We start from the raw sequence: 17,672 nt of genomic DNA, 5'->3' as shown, positions 1-17,672 counted from the left end.
AGAAAGTTTGATTTGTTACAAAGGAAGGGAAAGGCTGGGACAAGGGAGAGGACAAGAGAAGAGCGGGAATTCTCCATGCACCTGATTGATGTCATTCTGCTTTTTGTTGCAGAGAAGTATTTCCAAGTGATTTGGAGGTGGAGCTTCCTATCGCAGACACAGGGATTGGTAAGTAACAATATTTACCTTCTATATCCTGAAATACAACATTGTAGATTCCATACTTCCCAGATTTCTAGGATAGGAACACTCTTTTCCAAAGTATTTTATATTACAAAGAATGTAACAAGAGGAGCTAGATCACACAAACCCCCCAGTGTGCAGGAACAGAGCTGGGAAGAATAGCAGTCAATGGGTTGATGTCAATTCACCAAATATTCCCACACATTCTGGGTTCTATTTATATCAACTTCAATCTACAAATCTGACAAACATTCTCATAGCCAGAAAGAAACATTTCAGTATTTTGTTTAGTATGATGATTCCTTATGAATGTTAATACCAGCTAATGGCCATAATGTGGTTGTTTTCTGATTGAGGTATTTCAGGATAATACTGTACTATGGCCACTGGATGGTGCATACGATTGTAGGATGCATGTTTATTAGACAAAATACGATGATTTTTTTTGTGAATGTTTGTCATATTCTTACAGCGAAGAATAGACCCCAAAATATCAAGTCCATTTGGTGGAAATTCACCTAAGATTCACCCAGGATTACCTGGAGACATCTGTTTTTCCATAGGAAAGCATCCTTACTACAATATTCACCCTACCTAAGCGTTGATTGTCTTCGGAAAGTTATAAATCTATTTAGCTCTTCCAAATTGAATTATTTAGAAAAATGTTTTATCATTTTTTATTTTACCAACTGAAAAAAAAAAACAGTGTGCCCTGCTTTACATAGCTAACAAACCTGGCACCCCAGGTAGGGGTCTTGTATCCCCCCAGTAAGGAGTTCGGTGTGTAGATGGCTTCCAGCCTCATTTCATGCACTTTTTTTATTTAAAGCTGCTATTCAGATCACAGGAACTTTGACACGTAGGAGCACAAAAACAGGGCAGTAGAGGCCATTTGGAGTGTGTAGCTCCTTGCTCCTCCATAGTTGGCATGTGACAGTAGTTAGGCCCAGCGATTGGCTGTTGGGCCCAGGCATCATCACAAGCGGGCAGGTCACATAATTCCCCATACCTAGAAGAACTGGGTATTCTTGCTGGCTGTGAAGAAGGAAGAAGCTGGTGTGAGGGAGCAATAGAGAGGGAAGTATAAGGGGGTCAGAGGGGGCTTTACATGGGCACTGTCATATGAGCGAGATGACCATTCCAGGTCATATGAGCGAGATGACCATTCCAAGTCATATGAGCGAGATGGCCATTCCAGGTCATATGAGCGATATGGCCGTTCCAGGTCATATGAGCGAGATGGCCATTCCAAGTCATATGAGCGAGATGGCCATTCCAGGTCTTATGAGCGAGATGGCCATTCCAGGTATTATGAGCGAGATGGCCATTCCAGGTCATATGAGCGAGATGGCCATTCCAGGTCATATGAGCGAGATGGCCATTCCAGGTCATATGAGCGAGATGGCCATTCCAGGTCATATGAGCGAGATGGCCATTCCAGGTCATATGAGCGAGATGGCCATTCCAGGTATTATGAGCGAGATGGCCATTCCAGGTCATATGAGCAAGATGGCCATTCCAGGTATTATGAGCGAGATGGCCATTCCAGGTCATATGAGCGAGATGGCCATTCCAGGTATTATGAGCGAGATGGCCATTCCAGCTATTATGAGCGAGATGGCCATTCCAGGGCTCACACCAGCCCCTTCCTCTCACAAGCTTACCTGTGTGCACCTTCAATTTATAACTATTTTCCTCCATTTCCAGCAGGCATGAGATCCAGCGTGGAAAGCGAAGGGAAGGTGTCGATTCTTTCACAGAGCTCCCGTCACTCGTATGAGAACGTGGCCAATGCCAACGGCTCTCCTTCCTGTAAGTATAAATCCCATCATCCCCTGTACACTTTTCTGAAATTTGAAATCAGGCACTAGAAGAGCCCACCTTGTCTAGTGTATTCATTTCAGTCCCTGCCCTCAAGGAGCTTGCACTCTATGGTCCCTCACACAGATACTAAGGCCAGCTTAGACAGGAGCCGCTTAACCTATCAGCATGCCTTTGGAGTGTGGGAGGTAATGCATGCAAGCACAAGGAGAATATACAAGCTCCATGCAGATTACGCAAGCACCGCAGTGCTGCAAGAGTGCAGACCACAAACACAATTAAAGAATAGGGATCCAAAAAGTGTATTGAAATGCTGGAAGACTCTGGATGGGACTGGGTGTCACTGTAAGGGTATGAAGGTCATGGAGGGGGTTAGAAGACTCTACTGCTGACTTGGTGGTGCTATAAGAAAGGAGGTTTCTGGGGGAGCCTGAGGAGCACTGTGGGAGGTTAGGGGTACTGTGGAGGGCTCGAGGCACTGCAGCAGGCTGGGAGTGCTGTGGAAAGCTGAGCAGTATTGTGAAGGCTGAAGACTTGCGGGGAGTCCAAGGGCACTGTGGGTCACCATGGGAGGTTGGGGGCTCACTGTGGGAGCTGGGAGACACTGTGAAGGCTGAGCGTTCTTAAGGGGCCTTGGGCACTGTGGACCATTACGGGAGGTTGGGTAGCACTATGGGAGCTGAGAGGCACTGTGGAGTCTGAGGGCTTTCAAGGGGCCTGAGTGCACTGTGGGCCACTGTGGGAGTTTTGAGGTACTATGGGACATGAGGGGCACTATGCAGGCTGAGGGCTCACAGAGGACCTGGGGAACTGGAGCCAGTATGGGAGCTTTGGGGGCACTATGGTGGCTGTGTTGAAGCTGAGCACTCTCAGGGAATGTGGGAGCACTGTGGGCCACTATGGGACATTGGAGGGCACAATGGGAGCTGAGAGACACTGTGGAGACTGAGGGTTCTCAAGGGTGCCTGGGAAACTGTGGACAATTATGGGAGGTTAGGTGGCACTATGGGAGCTGGGAGGCACTGTGGAGTCTGAGGGCTCTCAAGGGGCCTGAGGGCACTGTGAGTCACTGTGGGAGTTTTGTGGTACTATGGGACATGGGGGGCACTATGCAGGCTGAGGGCTCACAGAGGGCCTGGGGAACTGGAGCTAGTATGGGAGCTTTGGGGGCACTATGGCCTGGCAGTGAGAACCATTGGTCTATACCATCAGGACTTCAGTTCTGGAGCCATTCACAACCAAACCAAACGGTAGCTCTGAAAGTCTCATATTTCATACCCAACAGATGAAGCATGTTGAAAGTACACGGAGAACATGGAATTAGTCAGGAAATGTGTGTGATGAGTTTTTGCTTGAAGTTTCTAATTAAAAATAATTATTTATACATATATATTATATACTATATATATATAAAACTAGTACAAAGTGGAGGTGCGTAAAGCAACCAATCAAAATTCAGCTAGTCTGGAATTTTCATGGAAAAGTACACGTCTATCTTTGTCTTTCAGCGGGGGTGTCAGACCTGGAGGAGGACTATGTAAACCTACAGCAACAGTGAAGAGATCGCCCTTCTGCCTACCGCCAACTCTGCAGAATCAAAGAAGACTCACCTTCAACTGTACATATATTGGTGGCACCGTCCTAAATTTCAGACTGTCGAAAGGGGTGGGGCTTACTTACATTTGGGTGGAGCTTAGGGTGTGGGTGTTTGTCTTTTCTTTTTTGCGACTTTTTATTTCTAGAGCTTGAGAAATGAAGATGAATTTTCTTTCTTGCTTACTTTTATTTTAGCGTTTGCTAATTCAGTCTAACAGTTAATATTTGTGAACCGTTTACCTGATGAAGGTTTTCTGTTCAGGCAGCCAGGAGAGTGTCACCACTATTCACTACCGCAGCTTTGCGGCTTCCTGTGTCAGCTGCTGCTCATTGAACAGTGAAAGAGCATCATCATGCTGCACAGAGCCATTGTCCAATGAGCAAGCAGGTGACACAGGGAGCTATAAAGGTGTAACAGGAAATAGCGGGGTCACCTTCCTGAGGACAGTGGATCACCCCCACCCCCCAGTGTTTCTGTTGGTTGTATATTTGTGGTATTAATAAAGGATTGTTTGCCCCATTTAACATCCAGTGAGTCTCCTTTTCCTGATATATGACATCTATCGCTTTCCTCAGTTCAAAGTGAGCTGCTGCTTTAAGCTGGGCACACACTATGCAATCTGATCATACAACCTCTGTACAATGCCCTTTAGATTTACCAAAACGATGTCATATGAGGCCACACTTACACAATCCATTTAAATTGTATTCATATAGGCAGCTCCCTTGCACTATATACCTGTGTGCAGGGCTAAGTGATGCTGGACGTCCTCCAGCCAGGAAATGCGGTGGAGTCTATCTGACTTGCTGTGGCTTCTAATGCACATGGTGAGAAACTCACAGTGTGCGGTGAAATCAGAAGAAGTAATTTCAGTCCAGGAGAGGAGCCGGTACAACTGTGCAAGACTGAAGGGAAGGCCGGAGATCAGATTTAAAGTGAATGGTTGCACATTGTAAATACAAGGAAGAGGAGAACTCATTATGTTTTATTAAAGAGAGCTGCCCTGAAGCTCCTCTTCTTGGATCCCCTGCCGCGCTCCTGGCTCCTCCTCTTCTTTGGGGACACTTCCTATGGGGGCACTCATGCAAGCACGCTCATGAGCAGCGCTGCCTGCGTCTACAGACACATACAGCGTGGCTTGGTCCCGCCCCCTGCTCCCTCGTCACTGGCTTTGATTGACAGCAGCGGGAGCTAATAGCAAAGCCATTAAAACACCACCTAATAACAATTTTGGATACCACAGTTTGTCGTTGTCGTGCAGTTTTTAACCTCTCCTTTCATAATGACAGGGTCTCTTTATTAGACCTTTGGGGGTTTATTTACTAAAGCTGGAGAGTCCAAAATCAGACTCCCTTCTGCATAGAAACCAATCAGCTTCCAGGTTTCATTGCCAAAGCTTCATTGAACAAGCTGAGGTTAGAAGCTGATTGGTTTCTATGCAGAAGGGAGTCTGATTTTGGACTCTCCAGCTTTAGTAAATAAACCCCTTGATGTCTCCCCAGATCACCACTGAAGCTAATAAAGCACAGGTTGTGCTCCATTAGTTGCTTCCTTGGCCACAGCAGTGCTGAACTCGGTAGCAGTGTAGTACATGTCATTCGTGTTTATGCACCACAGGAGAGATCAGCAAATGGTTGTTCACCGATCTCCCCCCATGATAAGACAGCCTCTGAAATCACTTCCACCTGAAAGCCCACAGTGGGCTTAATAAATGTAAATACTACAGGAACTGAGAGTATTAAATATCCCATTCTTCCAGCTGCCGTATTTTTTTATATTTTTTTTATTAAAAGCAAGAGGCAATTTTTCGGATACCATGCTGGACTGGAGAGTTAATGACACTTAAATGATGCAACATTCACATTTACTTGGGTAAAAAAATGATGTGGCTGCGGTTCATATTACATTTCCCAGAACCATTTGAGAAGCGCTGGGGGAATAATCTAACCTGGAAGATAAAAGTAGATGAAGAAGATGAGGCACGATGAAGTCACCAGCACTGCACCCACCATCCCGACCTTTAGGGTTCGGAATTTGTAATTAACAATGATTGCTGAAGCATTTGGGTTTTCACGATCCAGAGAGCTCGTAGTGAAGTGACGACTGGAGTCTGTATCTGTGTGGGAGACCAGAGTGGAAGGAGGTCTGGGGTCTGCAGGATTCTGGGAGGTTGGAGTGAAGTCAAGGCTGGAGTCCATATCTTTGTCGGAGACCTGGGTGGAAGGAGGTCTGGGATCTGCAGGATTCTGGGAGGTTGGAGTGAAGTCAAGGCTGGAGTCTATATCTTTGTCGGAGACCAGAGTGGAAGGAGGTCTGGGATCTGCAGGATTCTGGGAGGTTGGAGTGAAGTCAAGGCTGGAGTCTATATCTTTGTTGGAGACCAGAGTGGAAGGAGGTCTGAGGTCTGCAGGATTCTGGGAGGTTGCAGTAAAGTCAAGGCTGGAGTCTATATCTTTGTCGGAGACCTGGGTGGCAGGAGGTCTGAGGTCTGCAGGATTCTGGGAGGTTGGAGTGAAGTCAAGGCTGGAGTCTATATCTTTGTCGGAGACCTGAGTGGAAGGAGGTCTGGGGTCTGCAGGATTCTGGGAGGTTGCAGTGAAGTCAAGGCTGGAGTCTATATCTTTGTCGGAGACCAGAGTGGAAGGACGTCTGGGGTCTGCAGGATTCTGGGAGGTTGCAATGAAGTCAAGGCTGGAGTCTATATCTTTGTCGGAGACCAGAGTGGAAGGAGGTCTGAGGTCTGCAGGATTCTGGGAGGTTGCAGTGAAGTCAAGGCTGGAGTCTATATCTTTGTCGGAGACCTGGGTGGCAGGAGGTCTGGGGTCTGCAGGATTCTGGGAGGTTGGAGTGAAGTCAAGGCTGGAGTCTATATCTTTGTCGGAGACCTGAGTGGAAGGAGGTCTGAGGTCTGCAGGATTCTGGGAGGTTGCAGTGAAGTCAAGGCTGGAGTCTATATCTTTGTCGGAGACCTGGGTGGCAGGAGGTCTGGGGTCTGCAGGATTCTGGGAGGTTGCAGTGAAGTCAAGGCTGGAGTCTATATCTTTGTTGGAGACCAGAGTGGAAGGAGGTCTGGGGTCTGCAGGATTCTGGGAGGTTGCAGTGAAGTCAAGGCTGGAGTCTATATCTTTGTCGGAGACCTGAGTGGAAGGACGTCTGGGGTCTGCAGGATTCTGGGAGGTTGCAGTGAAGTCAAGGCTGGAGTCTATATCTTTGTCGGAGACCAGAGTGGAAGGAGGTCTGGGGTCTGCAGGATTCTGGGAGGTTGGAGTGAAATCAAGGCTGGAGTCTATATCTTTGTCGGAGACCAGAGTGGAAGGACGTCTGGGGTCTGCAGGATTCTGGGAGGTTGCAGTGAAGTCAAGGCTGGAGTCTATACCATTCCGAGAGTCTGGAGTAGTGTGAAGGCCTGCAGGATCTACATACAGAAAGAGTTCACAAAGAAGAGTTGTATATGAATACATTCAGTAACCTCCCAGATATAGGGATAAAGGTGCAAAAATAACTGTTGGAACTCTGATATTCTGCTATTTATCATTATTTGCGAGGATAAAGGGAATTATCTCTGAATTGGAAAAGTGTGGGACCCCAGGCAAACCGCTAAATAAACAGATGATAGGCAGCTGTCATCAAGGACCCACCAAAGAACTAGTATGTCCAGGGCCGGGACAAGGGGTGGGCAGGAGGGACGGCTTCCCTGGGCGCAATGGTTTACTATAGGGCGCCTTCCTTCTGTTACCAGGCTGGTTAGTGAAAGTGACAGTGACTTTGATTTGCTGGGCGTAGGATCCCCTCAGCTTGCACATCATGAACGGGGGAGGGGGTGCAGTTTGTCATCTTTGCCCTGGGCGTTGGATGACCTTGTCCCGGCACTGGGTATGTCTGTCCATCCAGTCCCGTCATTTACTCAGCACAGCCTTGTCTGGCTGGACAGGGGATCTTATTTTTCTCTGCAGCGGTTAGGTCACACTAACTGGCCTGGCCCATTCCCCAACCTATGACTGGACAGTAAAAGGAGAAGCAGCGGATGGATGAGCTCCTCTCTCTTGCCACTCTTCTCTCCTCCTATTGTTAGTTCATGAGCATAGCTGCACAACTGATTGGCTCCTCATGCTGCTTCCCCCTCACTTACCTCTGACAACAACGATTGTAGTTACATGTTTCTCCTGTGATCGATATTTGATGACACAAGTGTATGTCCCACCGTCTTCCCACCGGATGTGCACCAGATGTAGGTCAGCCTTTCCAATAGAGAGTGTCCCTTGCACCGATTCATCCTCCATACTGAAGACCCATTTCTTCTCGCCATCCTTGGACCAAGATATGGCCATCTCAGTCAGTTCCATTGAATCATCTGTGCTGAAATTGCACGGCAGGGTAACATTGTCTCCAAGCATGGCATTGACCAGATCCAAGCCTGAAGTATGTAGGAAATGACTGCTGTTGCTGGCTTGTCTGCTTTCAGGCACTGGGGTCAGCAGGGGAGAAAAAAACCCAGAAGATGATGAGATTTATTATGTAATAGTCACATATGTGATCAAAAAAAGGCACAAAAATTGAATCTGCTTACTGTATATTTTTCACTGTAATAAATACGAAGACCAGGGGATGACTGACCGTTTGGAAACTCGGGCACTGCCCAAGGGCCCAGGGTCAGTAGGGGGCCCCATGAGATGCCCCTGGTACCTTTTTCATAGGCTTTTATGAGTTTGGGCAAGGAGACAGGGGACCCATGATTCCCTATTGCCCGGGGGCCCCATGAGTTGTCAGTCCGGCCCTGACGAGGACCCTGGCCTGAACACCAGGATCATTAAAAAAAAAAGGGTGATCACTATAAATGACTTACATGGCTTCAATTTATAGGAAATTTACTTGAGCTTTCACTTGAGCTCCGGAAAATTTTGCCCCCTGCATGACCAGGCCATTTTTTAGCTATTCAGCACTGCGCTAATTTATCTGGTAATTGCGCAGTCATGCAATGCTGTACCTAAGTGATATTTATATTATATTTTTCCACAAAAATAGAGCTTTCTTTTGTCGGTATTTGATCACTGCGGGGTTTTTGATTATTTATTATATAAATGAAAAAAGACCAAAATATTTTGAAAAAAGAATATTTTTTACTTTCCGCTATACAACATCCAACAAAAAATTTAAAAAATCTAATTTATTCATAAAATTGAGGCCAAAATGTATACTGCTACATGTCTTTAGAAAACAAAACAATCCCAAAAAGTGTATGTTGATTGGTTTGCATGAAAGTTACAGCGTCTAAAAACTATGGTATATACTGCAATTTGTTTTTATTTATTTTTTATTCTAGTAATGGCAACGAGCAGGGACTTTTGGTGGGACTGTCATAGGGCGGAGGGAAATCTGACACTACCTGACACTTTGTGGGAACGGACTAACTGCCACTGACACTGATACAGTGATCAGTGCTAATAATGTCACTGTCACTGTACTAATGACACTGGCTGGGAAGGGGTTAACATTTGGGGCAATCAAAGGGTTAACTGTGTGCCTAACAATGTTTATCGTGTGTACTGTGTTCTATTTTACTAAGCAATGTACCATTTTTTACTCCCTGCTTTGCTGGGGAAAAAAAATGGCACATTGCTGCTGTCTGTGAAGAGCTCTGTGCTGTTTACCAATACAGAGCTCTCTCCTGTCATTCACTCAGCCAATCAGTGGGTCCCAGCTATGAATTATTGGCCAGGAAATATATTTGAAATATATTTTAAAAATATTCTTCCTAAATATATTGACATATACTTGAAATGCTACAATTTTGGCTGTATTCAATATATTTCAAAATATATTTCAGTTTTTATATATATATATATATATATATATACTGCATGTTGAAATGCATTTTTATAACAAACTATATGAAAAATATTTTTAAAAATACATTTCAAGTATACTGTATGTCTTTAGAAATACAAATCTACATTTTTGGAATGCATTTACAAATATTTGTAAAAATATATGTTAAAATTACTTTTTTATATGTTAAAAAAATCTGAAGAATATATCTAAAAAATATATATTTATAAAAATATTTTTCATATATTTTGTAATATATAAAAAATGCATTTCAACACCAACATGCAGTATATATACAGTATATATATATATATATTATTATTATTATTATTATTATACAGCACCAACAGCTTGCTCAGCGCTTTATATATGTATATATAAATATATATATATATATATGTATATATATATATATATATGTGTATATATATATATATATATGTATATATATATATATATATATATATATATATATTTATATACTGCATGTTGAAATGCGTTTTTTTATATATTACTAAATATCTGAAAACTATTTGTAAATGCATTCCAAAAATGTAGATTTGTATTTTTAAAGACATACAGGATATTTGAAATGTATTTTTAAAAATATCTTTCATATATTTTGTAATAAAAATGCATTTCTACGTGCAGTATATATATATATATTTATGGAAATATATTTTGAAATCTATTGAATATGGCCAACATTGTAGCAATTCAAATATATTTGTCTTCCATGTGGGCTTTGCGATAAGTGTACGTCATTTATGAACTCCCTGAAGCCTGGATGGAAAAGTCCTAGGGCATTGCTAAGAAAGGCCCAGCTATTATTGCTCAACTTCACCATCACAGGAGGAGCACTTTCTCTGATTCAAACCCTTCACATGCTCTTTCTCTCCCCTGATTCAGTAACCCTGAGCTCAGTGTTTGAGAGTTCACTCCTGTGACGGTGGAGGTGAGCAGTAATAGCTAGGAGTATCTTAGCAACATCCTAGCAACATCCTGGAAGTTTTTCGGCCAGGCTTCATGAGATACGTAAATGGCCTTCACCTATAGCAAGGACTTGGTCATGACCCCGGTGAAGCAGTTTTGTAGGTAAACATCATCTCACACATGCAGTTCGCTAATGGAAAAGCTACATGAATATTTGGTGTTCTCAGTGAAATGTGAAGTAGGCAGCAATAATCTGACTTACCGACAAACAGCAGCAGCAAGTTGGGAATGATAAAGGGTTTCAGCATGATCAAAGTGTGCGGGCGGTCCTCCACCTCATCTGATGTCTGTAGACGTTGGACCTACACGTTATAATACTCCCTTATCACTAGGAGCACATGCTGGCTGAGGGCGGTATGCGTTAACGGGCCATACAATACTTTTAGGGCGTCCTCAGATGAAGACCATGTAGAGATGTCTGATGGACTCCAGCTGTCTGAAAGGCCATGGAGTTGCAGTGCAAGGATCTACCTTGTGGGTGGGTGGGTGGGTGGGTGCAGAGTCCAAGTTCGGCAATACACAAGAAGCCCAGTGGGAAGGCAACCTGACTGTGGGGGGCACTCACAAGATGTAACAGGGATGAGTAGTAGCAGAAGGTCTCAGGTGTGCCCTCAGCATCTGTCTCAAGGGGCAGAATACGGCCTGGCCGGTCTGTACCCAGGTGGGGAGGCTTCCAGGAGGAATGGTGTACAGATGAAGGGGTTGAACCTAAACAGGAAAGGGTGGGACAAATTTAGATGGGGGGGCGTGATTTTTGTCTTGCTTAGGGCAGCACAAAACCAAAATACACCACTGCTCTGACCTATGTCCCCAAACTATGCTCTCCCTTTTTCTTCACTTGCTCACTTAACGGTGATCACAGATGGATCTCCAAAAGAGTGAAACCCAAAGTTTTTTTTTTCCCTTGTATGAAACCCTACGTTAACTGCACCAGTTTCAAGGGGGCACTTGGATTTGGAACGGGGACCCCTCGAACTGCAGTCAAATGTTCTACCACTGAGCTATGCTCCCTGGCTGCTTCACTATTTGATGATTTTTTTTTTTTTTGCTTAAAATTCAAAACAGATTTCCCCAAAATTTCTTCAAACTCTACATTAACTTTATTTTTCTAAAGGGAGCACCAGGATTTGGACCAGGGACCTCTTGATCTGCATACAAATGCTCTACTTCTGAGACGCCTCCCCTGATCGTTGTTTCTATTGATTTTTTTTTTTTTCTTGTACCCACATTCAGGGAATCTCCCCTCCATCCCTCGTACCTCTCTGTCATATCTAGAGCAATGCCTCCTAATTCTATTAAACTGGCTGTTCCATCATGCCCAGGAGCTGTCAGCACCCAGGAGAGAACTTCTAGAAGCTGGTCTCTGGTAAACTTGTGTTTGGATCCTATGATCAGTCACTGAACCCGTCAGAGAAATATCCAGGAAATCAGTACTCAGAGCTCGTTCAGTTCCAGGGAACCTCAAATTAGTTCTCATCAGAGGCGGACTGACAACTCATGGGGCCCCTGGGCAATAGGAGGTCATGGGGCCCCTGTGTCCTTGCCCAAACTCAAAAAAGCCTATGAAAAAGGTACCACGGGCATCTCATGGGGCCCCCTACTGACCGCGGGCCCTTGGGCAGTGCCCGAGTTTCCAAATGGTCAGTCCACCCCTGGTTCTCATTTAAATATCCCCAAAACTCATTGAAGAACCTCAAACTACACTAAAGATGAGACCACCAATGTATTAGAAGAAGCACCTGATCCCATCTCCAGAGACCTGGTGCTCCTGCCACCAAACCATGAAAAGGTTGGCCTATGTGGGTGCCATCCCGCAGAGCTGCCACGTCTCTGCAGATAAAACACCATCATACAAGAAGTAATTACTAATTTTTCAATGCACTTTTTTCCGCAAGAAAAAAGTCTTATGGAGAAAATATGGAGCGGCCGGCCCGGAATTCCCACCGCCGCCGTGTCAGAATACCGGGCCGGCTGCTCGGCACTTCTCTGCAGCAGAACCTTACCTGTTCCTCGGTCCAGAGCTGTCCTCACCATCTTCTCTTCCTGGCGCCGGCATCTATAGTGTGGGCACAGCTTGCGGCTTCACATCCAGGTGCCCACTGAGCATGCGCAGGAAGTGCCGCGCTTTGTGAATGGTCCGGCAGTCTTCTGGAACCTGTCATGTGTCCCAGAAGATGGGGAAGGAGGACAACTCTGTGGAAGTAGGAGTGGGTACCTGTCAAATTCAGGTACCCGCCCCCCCCCCCCCCCAGAGGTCCACAGTCTCTGGTCATCTCCTGTACTGTGTCCATAGTCTCTGGTCATCTCCTGTTCTATGTCCGCAGTCTCTGGTCATCTCCTGTACTGTGTCCGCAGTCTCTGGTCATCTCCTGTACTGTGTCCGCAGTCTCTGGTCATCTCCTGTACTGTGTCCGCAGTCTCTGGTCATCTCCTGTACTGTGTCTGCAGTCTCTGGTCATCTCCTGTATTATGTCCGCAGTCTCTGGTAATCTCCTGTACTATGTCCGCAGTCTCTGGTCATCTCCTGTTCAATGTCCGCAGTCTCTGGTCATCTCCTGTACTGTGTCCGCAGTCTCTGCTCATCCCCTGTACTGTGTCTGCAGTCTCTGGTCATCTCCTGTACTGTGTCCATAGTCTCTGGTCATCTCCTGTTCTATGTCCGCAGTCTCTGATCATCTCCTGTACTGTGTCCTCAGTCTCTGGTCATCTCCTGTACTGTGTCCGCAGTCTCTGATCATCTCCTGTACTGTGTCCTCAGTCTCTGGTCATCTCCTGTTCTATGTCCGCAGTCTCTGATCATCTCCTGTACTGTGTCCGCAGTCTCTGGTCATCTCCTGTACTGTGTCCGCAGTCTCTGGTCATCTCCTGTACTGTGTCCGCAGTCTCTGGTCATCTCCTGTACTGTGTCTGCAGTCTCTGGTCATCTCCTGTATTATGTCCGCAGTCTCTGGTAATCTCCTGTACTATGTCCGCAGTCTCTGGTCATCTCCTGTTCAATGTCCGCAGTCTCTGGTCATCTCCTGTACTGTGTCCGCAGTCTCTGGTCATCTCCTGTACTGTGTCCGCAGTCTCTGCTCATCCCCTGTACTGTGTCTGCAGTCTCTGGTCATCTCCTGTACTGTGTCCGCAGTCTCTGGTCATCTCCTGTACTGTGTCCGCAGTCTCTGCTCATCCCCTGTACTGTGTCCGCAGTCTCTGGTCATCTCCTGTACTGTGTCCGCAGTCTCTGGTCATCTCCTGTACTGTGTCTGCAGTCTCTGGTCATCTCCTGTACTGTGTCTGCAGTCTCTGGTCATCTCCTGTACTGTCTGCAGTCTCTGGTCATCTCCTGTACTGTGTCTGCAGTCTCTGGTCATCTCCTGTACTATGTCTGCAGTCTCTGGTCATCTCCTGTATTATGTCTGCAGTCTCTGGTCATCTCCTGTACTATGTCTGCAGTCTCTGGTCATCTCCTGTACTATGTCTGCAGTCTCTGGTCATCTCCTGTATTATGTCCGCAATCCCTGGTCATCTCCTGTACTATGTCCGCAGTCTCCGGTCATCTCCTGTACTATGTCTGCAGTCTCTGGTCATCTCCTGTATTATGTCCGCAGTCTCTGGTCATCTCCTGTACTGTGTCCGCAGTCTCTGGTCATCTCCTGTACTATGTCCGCAGTCTCCAGTCATCTCCTGTACTGTGTCCGCAGTCTCTGGTCATCACCTGTACTATGTCTGCAGTCTCTGGTCATCTCCTGTACTGTGTCCGCAGTCTCTGGTCATCTCCTGTACTGTGTCCGCAGTCTCTGGTCATCTCCTGCACTGTGTCCGCAGTCTCTGGTCATCACCTGTACTGTGTCTGCAGTCTCTGGTCATCTCCTGTACTGTGTCTGCAGTCTCTGGTCATCTCCTGTACTGTCTGCAGTCTCTGGTCATCTCCTGTACTGTGTCTGCAGTCTCTGGTCATCTCCTGTACTATGTCTGCAGTCTCTGGTCATCTCCTGTATTATGTCTGCAGTCTCTGGTCATCTCCTGTACTATGTCTGCAGTCTCTGGTCATCTCCTGTACTATGTCTGCAGTCTCCAGTCATCTCCTGTACTGTGTCCGCAGTCTCTGGTCATCACCTGTACTATGTCTGCAGTCTCTGGTCATCTCCTGTACTGTGTCCGCAGTCTCTGGTCATCTCCTGCACTGTGTCTGCAGTCTCTGGTCATCTCCTGCACTGTGTCCGCAGTCTCTGGTCATCTCCTGTACTATGTCCGCAGTCTCTGGTCATCTCCTGTACTGTGTCCGCAGTCTCTGGTCATCTCCTGTACTGTCTGCAGTCTCTGGTCATCTCCTGTACTGTGTCCGCAGTCTCTGATCATCTCCTGTACTGTGTCCGCAGTCTCTGATCATCTCCTGTACTATGTCCGCAGTCTCTGGTCATCTCCTGTACTGTGTCCGCAGTCTCTGGTCATCTCCTGTACTGTGTCCGCAGTCTCTGGTCATCTCTGGTACTATGTCTGCAATACATTGGTTCAGAATATTTTTTTTTCATGTTCTCTTCCTCTAAAACAGTGGTTCTCATACTGGGGGTCGCGACCCCTTTGGGGGTCGAACGACACTTTCCCAGGGGTCGCCTAAGACCATCGGAAAACACATATTTCCGATGGCCTTAGGAACCGAGACACCGCTCCTTGATCCGTCTGCAGGTGTGGGCGGGATGACATGCCGTCCCTGTCATCTGGACACACCCCCGGGATCAATCCTTCCTCGTCGGTGATTGGCCGCCGGAACTGTAGCTCAAGAGAGGCACACAGGCGGCCAATCACCGGCGAGGAGGTGGAGCTTGGAAAGGAGGAGCCGAGCGGCACCGCGAAGCACGAGCGAGTGAAGAGGAGGAAAGCGGCCGGAGAAGGAAGCCATCTGACCGGTAAGTGTTTGTACCATGGGAGAGGGAGGGAGCGAGCCAGCCCAGGCTGGAGCAGGGGTCAGCAAGGTAAGTATCATTGGTGTCAGTGGGAGGAATAGTGCCCAATCATTGGTGTCACTATTACCAATGATGGGGCACTATTCCTCCCACTGACACCAATGATGGGGCACTATTCCCCCCCCTGACACCAATGATGGGGCACTATTCCTCCCAGTGATACCAATGATGGGGCACTATTCCTCCCACTGATACCAACGATGGGGCACTATTCCTCCCACTGATACCAACGATGGGGCACTATTCCTCCCACTGACACCAATGTTGGGGCACTATTGCTCCCCCTGATACCAATGATGGGGCACTATTCCTCCCACTGACACCAACGATGGGGCACTATTCCTCCCACTGACACCAACGATGGGGCACTATTCCTCCCACTGACACCAACGATGGGGCACTATTCCTCCCACTGACACCAACGATGTGGCACTATTCCTCCCACTGACACCAACGATGGGGCACTATACTTCCCTCTGATACCAACGATGGGGCACTATTCCTCCCACTGACACCAATGTTGGGGCACTATTGCTCCCCCTGATGCCAACGATGGGGCACTATTCCTCCCACTGACACCAATGATGGGGGCACTATTCCTCCCACTGATACCAATGATGGGGCACTATTCCTCCCACTGACACCAATGATGGGGCACTATTCCTCCCACTGACACCAATAATGGGGCCGTATTCCCCCCACTGACACCAATGATGGGGCACTATTCCTCCCACTGACACCAGTGATGGGGCACTATTCCTTCCACTGACACCAATGATGGGGCACTTTTCCTCCCACTGACACCAGTGATGGGACACTATTCCTCCCACTGACACCAGTGATGGGGCACTATTCCTCCCACTGACACCAATGATGGGGCACTATTCCCCCCACTGACACCAATGATGGGGCACTATTCCCCCCACTGACACCAATGATGGGGCACTATTCCCCCCACTGACACCTATGATGGGACACTATTCCTCCCATTGACACCAACGATGGGGCACTATTCCTCCCCCCACTGACACCAACGATGGGGCACTATTCCTCCCCCCACTGACACCAACGATGGGGCACTATTCCTCCCACTGACACCAATGATGGGGCACTATTCCTCCCACTGACACCAATGATGGGGCACTATTCCTCCCACTGACACCAATGATGGGGCACTATTCCCCCCACTGACACCTATGATGGGGCACTATTCCTACCACTGGCACCAATGATGGGGCACTATTCCTACCACTGACACCAATGATGGGGCACTATTCCTCCCATTGACATCAGTGATGGGACACTATTCCTCCCACTGACACCAATGACGTGGCACTATTCCTCCCACTGACACCAATGATGGGGCACTATTCCCCCCACTGACACCAATGATGGGGCACTATTCCCCCCACTGACACCAATGATGGGGCACTATTCCCCCCACTGACACCAATGATGGGGCACTATTCCCCCCACTGACACCAATGATGGGGCACTATTCCCCCCACTGACACCTATGATGGGGCACTATTCCTCCCATTGACACCAACGATGGGGCACTATTCCTCCCCCCACTGACACCAACGATGGGGCACTATTCCTCCCCCCACTGACACCAACGATGGGGCACTATTCCTCCCACTGACACCAATAATGGGGCACTATTCCTCCCACTGACACCAATGATGGGGCACTATTCCCCCCACTGACACCTATGATGGGGCACTATTCCCACCACTGGCACCAATGATGGGGCACTATTCCTACCACTGATACCAATGATGGGGCACTATTCCTCCCATTGACATCAGTGATGGGACACTATTCCTCCCACTGACACCAATGACGTGGCACTATTCCTCCCACTGACACCAATGATGGGGCACTATTCCTCCCACTGACACCAATGATGGGGCACTATTCCCCCCACTGACACCTATGATGGGGCACTATTCCTACCACTGACACCAATGATGGGGCACTATTCCTACCACTGACACCAATGATGGGGCACTATTCCTCCCATTGACATCAGTGATGGGGCACTATTCCTCCCACTGACACCAATGATGAGGCACTATTCCTCCCACTGACACCAATGACGTGGCACTATTCCTCCCACTGACACAAATGACGTGGCACTATTCCTCCCACTGACACCAATGATGAGGCACTATTCCTCCCACTGACACCAATGACGTGGCACTATTCCTCCCACTGACACCAATGACGTGGCACTATTCCTCCCACTGACACCAATGACGTGGCACTATTCCTCCCACTGACACCAGTGACGTGGCACT

General features: G+C 47.3%; 2 protein-coding genes across 5 annotated transcripts in view; one reads left to right on the top strand and one right to left on the bottom strand.

Moving 5' to 3' along the window:
- LOC149457035 (uncharacterized) overlaps positions 1-4,125 on the top strand; it is a 50,666-nt gene extending 46,541 nt beyond the window's left edge. For 2 of the 4 annotated variants that reach the window (XM_089684193.1, XM_089684191.1), the window contains 3 exons: positions 113-168; positions 1,894-1,995; positions 3,513-4,125. In XM_089684193.1, coding sequence (XP_089540319.1) covers positions 113-168; positions 1,894-1,995; positions 3,513-3,562 — 208 coding nt within the window. In that variant the 3' untranslated portion in view covers positions 3,563-4,125. Of the gene's footprint in view, positions 1-112; positions 169-1,890; positions 1,996-3,512 lie in introns of all 4 variants that reach the window. The other 2 variants (XM_089684192.1, XM_089684190.1) reach the window with 1 other exon arrangement.
- A 1,241-nt stretch (positions 4,126-5,366) lies between these two features.
- LOC149457034 (uncharacterized) overlaps positions 5,367-17,672 on the bottom strand; it is a 35,314-nt gene continuing 23,008 nt past the window's right edge. The window contains exons 7-9 of the mRNA XM_089684147.1: positions 10,623-10,722; positions 7,731-8,066; positions 5,367-7,016 (exon numbers count right to left, since the gene is read on the bottom strand). Coding sequence (XP_089540273.1) covers positions 5,545-7,016; positions 7,731-8,066; positions 10,623-10,722 — 1,908 coding nt within the window. The 3' untranslated portion in view covers positions 5,367-5,544. The remainder of the gene's footprint in view (positions 7,017-7,730; positions 8,067-10,622; positions 10,723-17,672) is intronic.

Source organism: Staurois parvus, unplaced genomic scaffold (genome assembly GCF_062004578.1).
Source record: "Staurois parvus isolate SC_StPar_1 unplaced genomic scaffold, SC_StPar_1.0 ptg000338l, whole genome shotgun sequence".
NCBI lineage: Eukaryota > Metazoa > Chordata > Amphibia > Anura > Ranidae > Staurois > Staurois parvus.
Note: the sequence above shows the minus strand (reverse complement) of the source record. Positions and strands in the feature narration are given on the sequence as shown.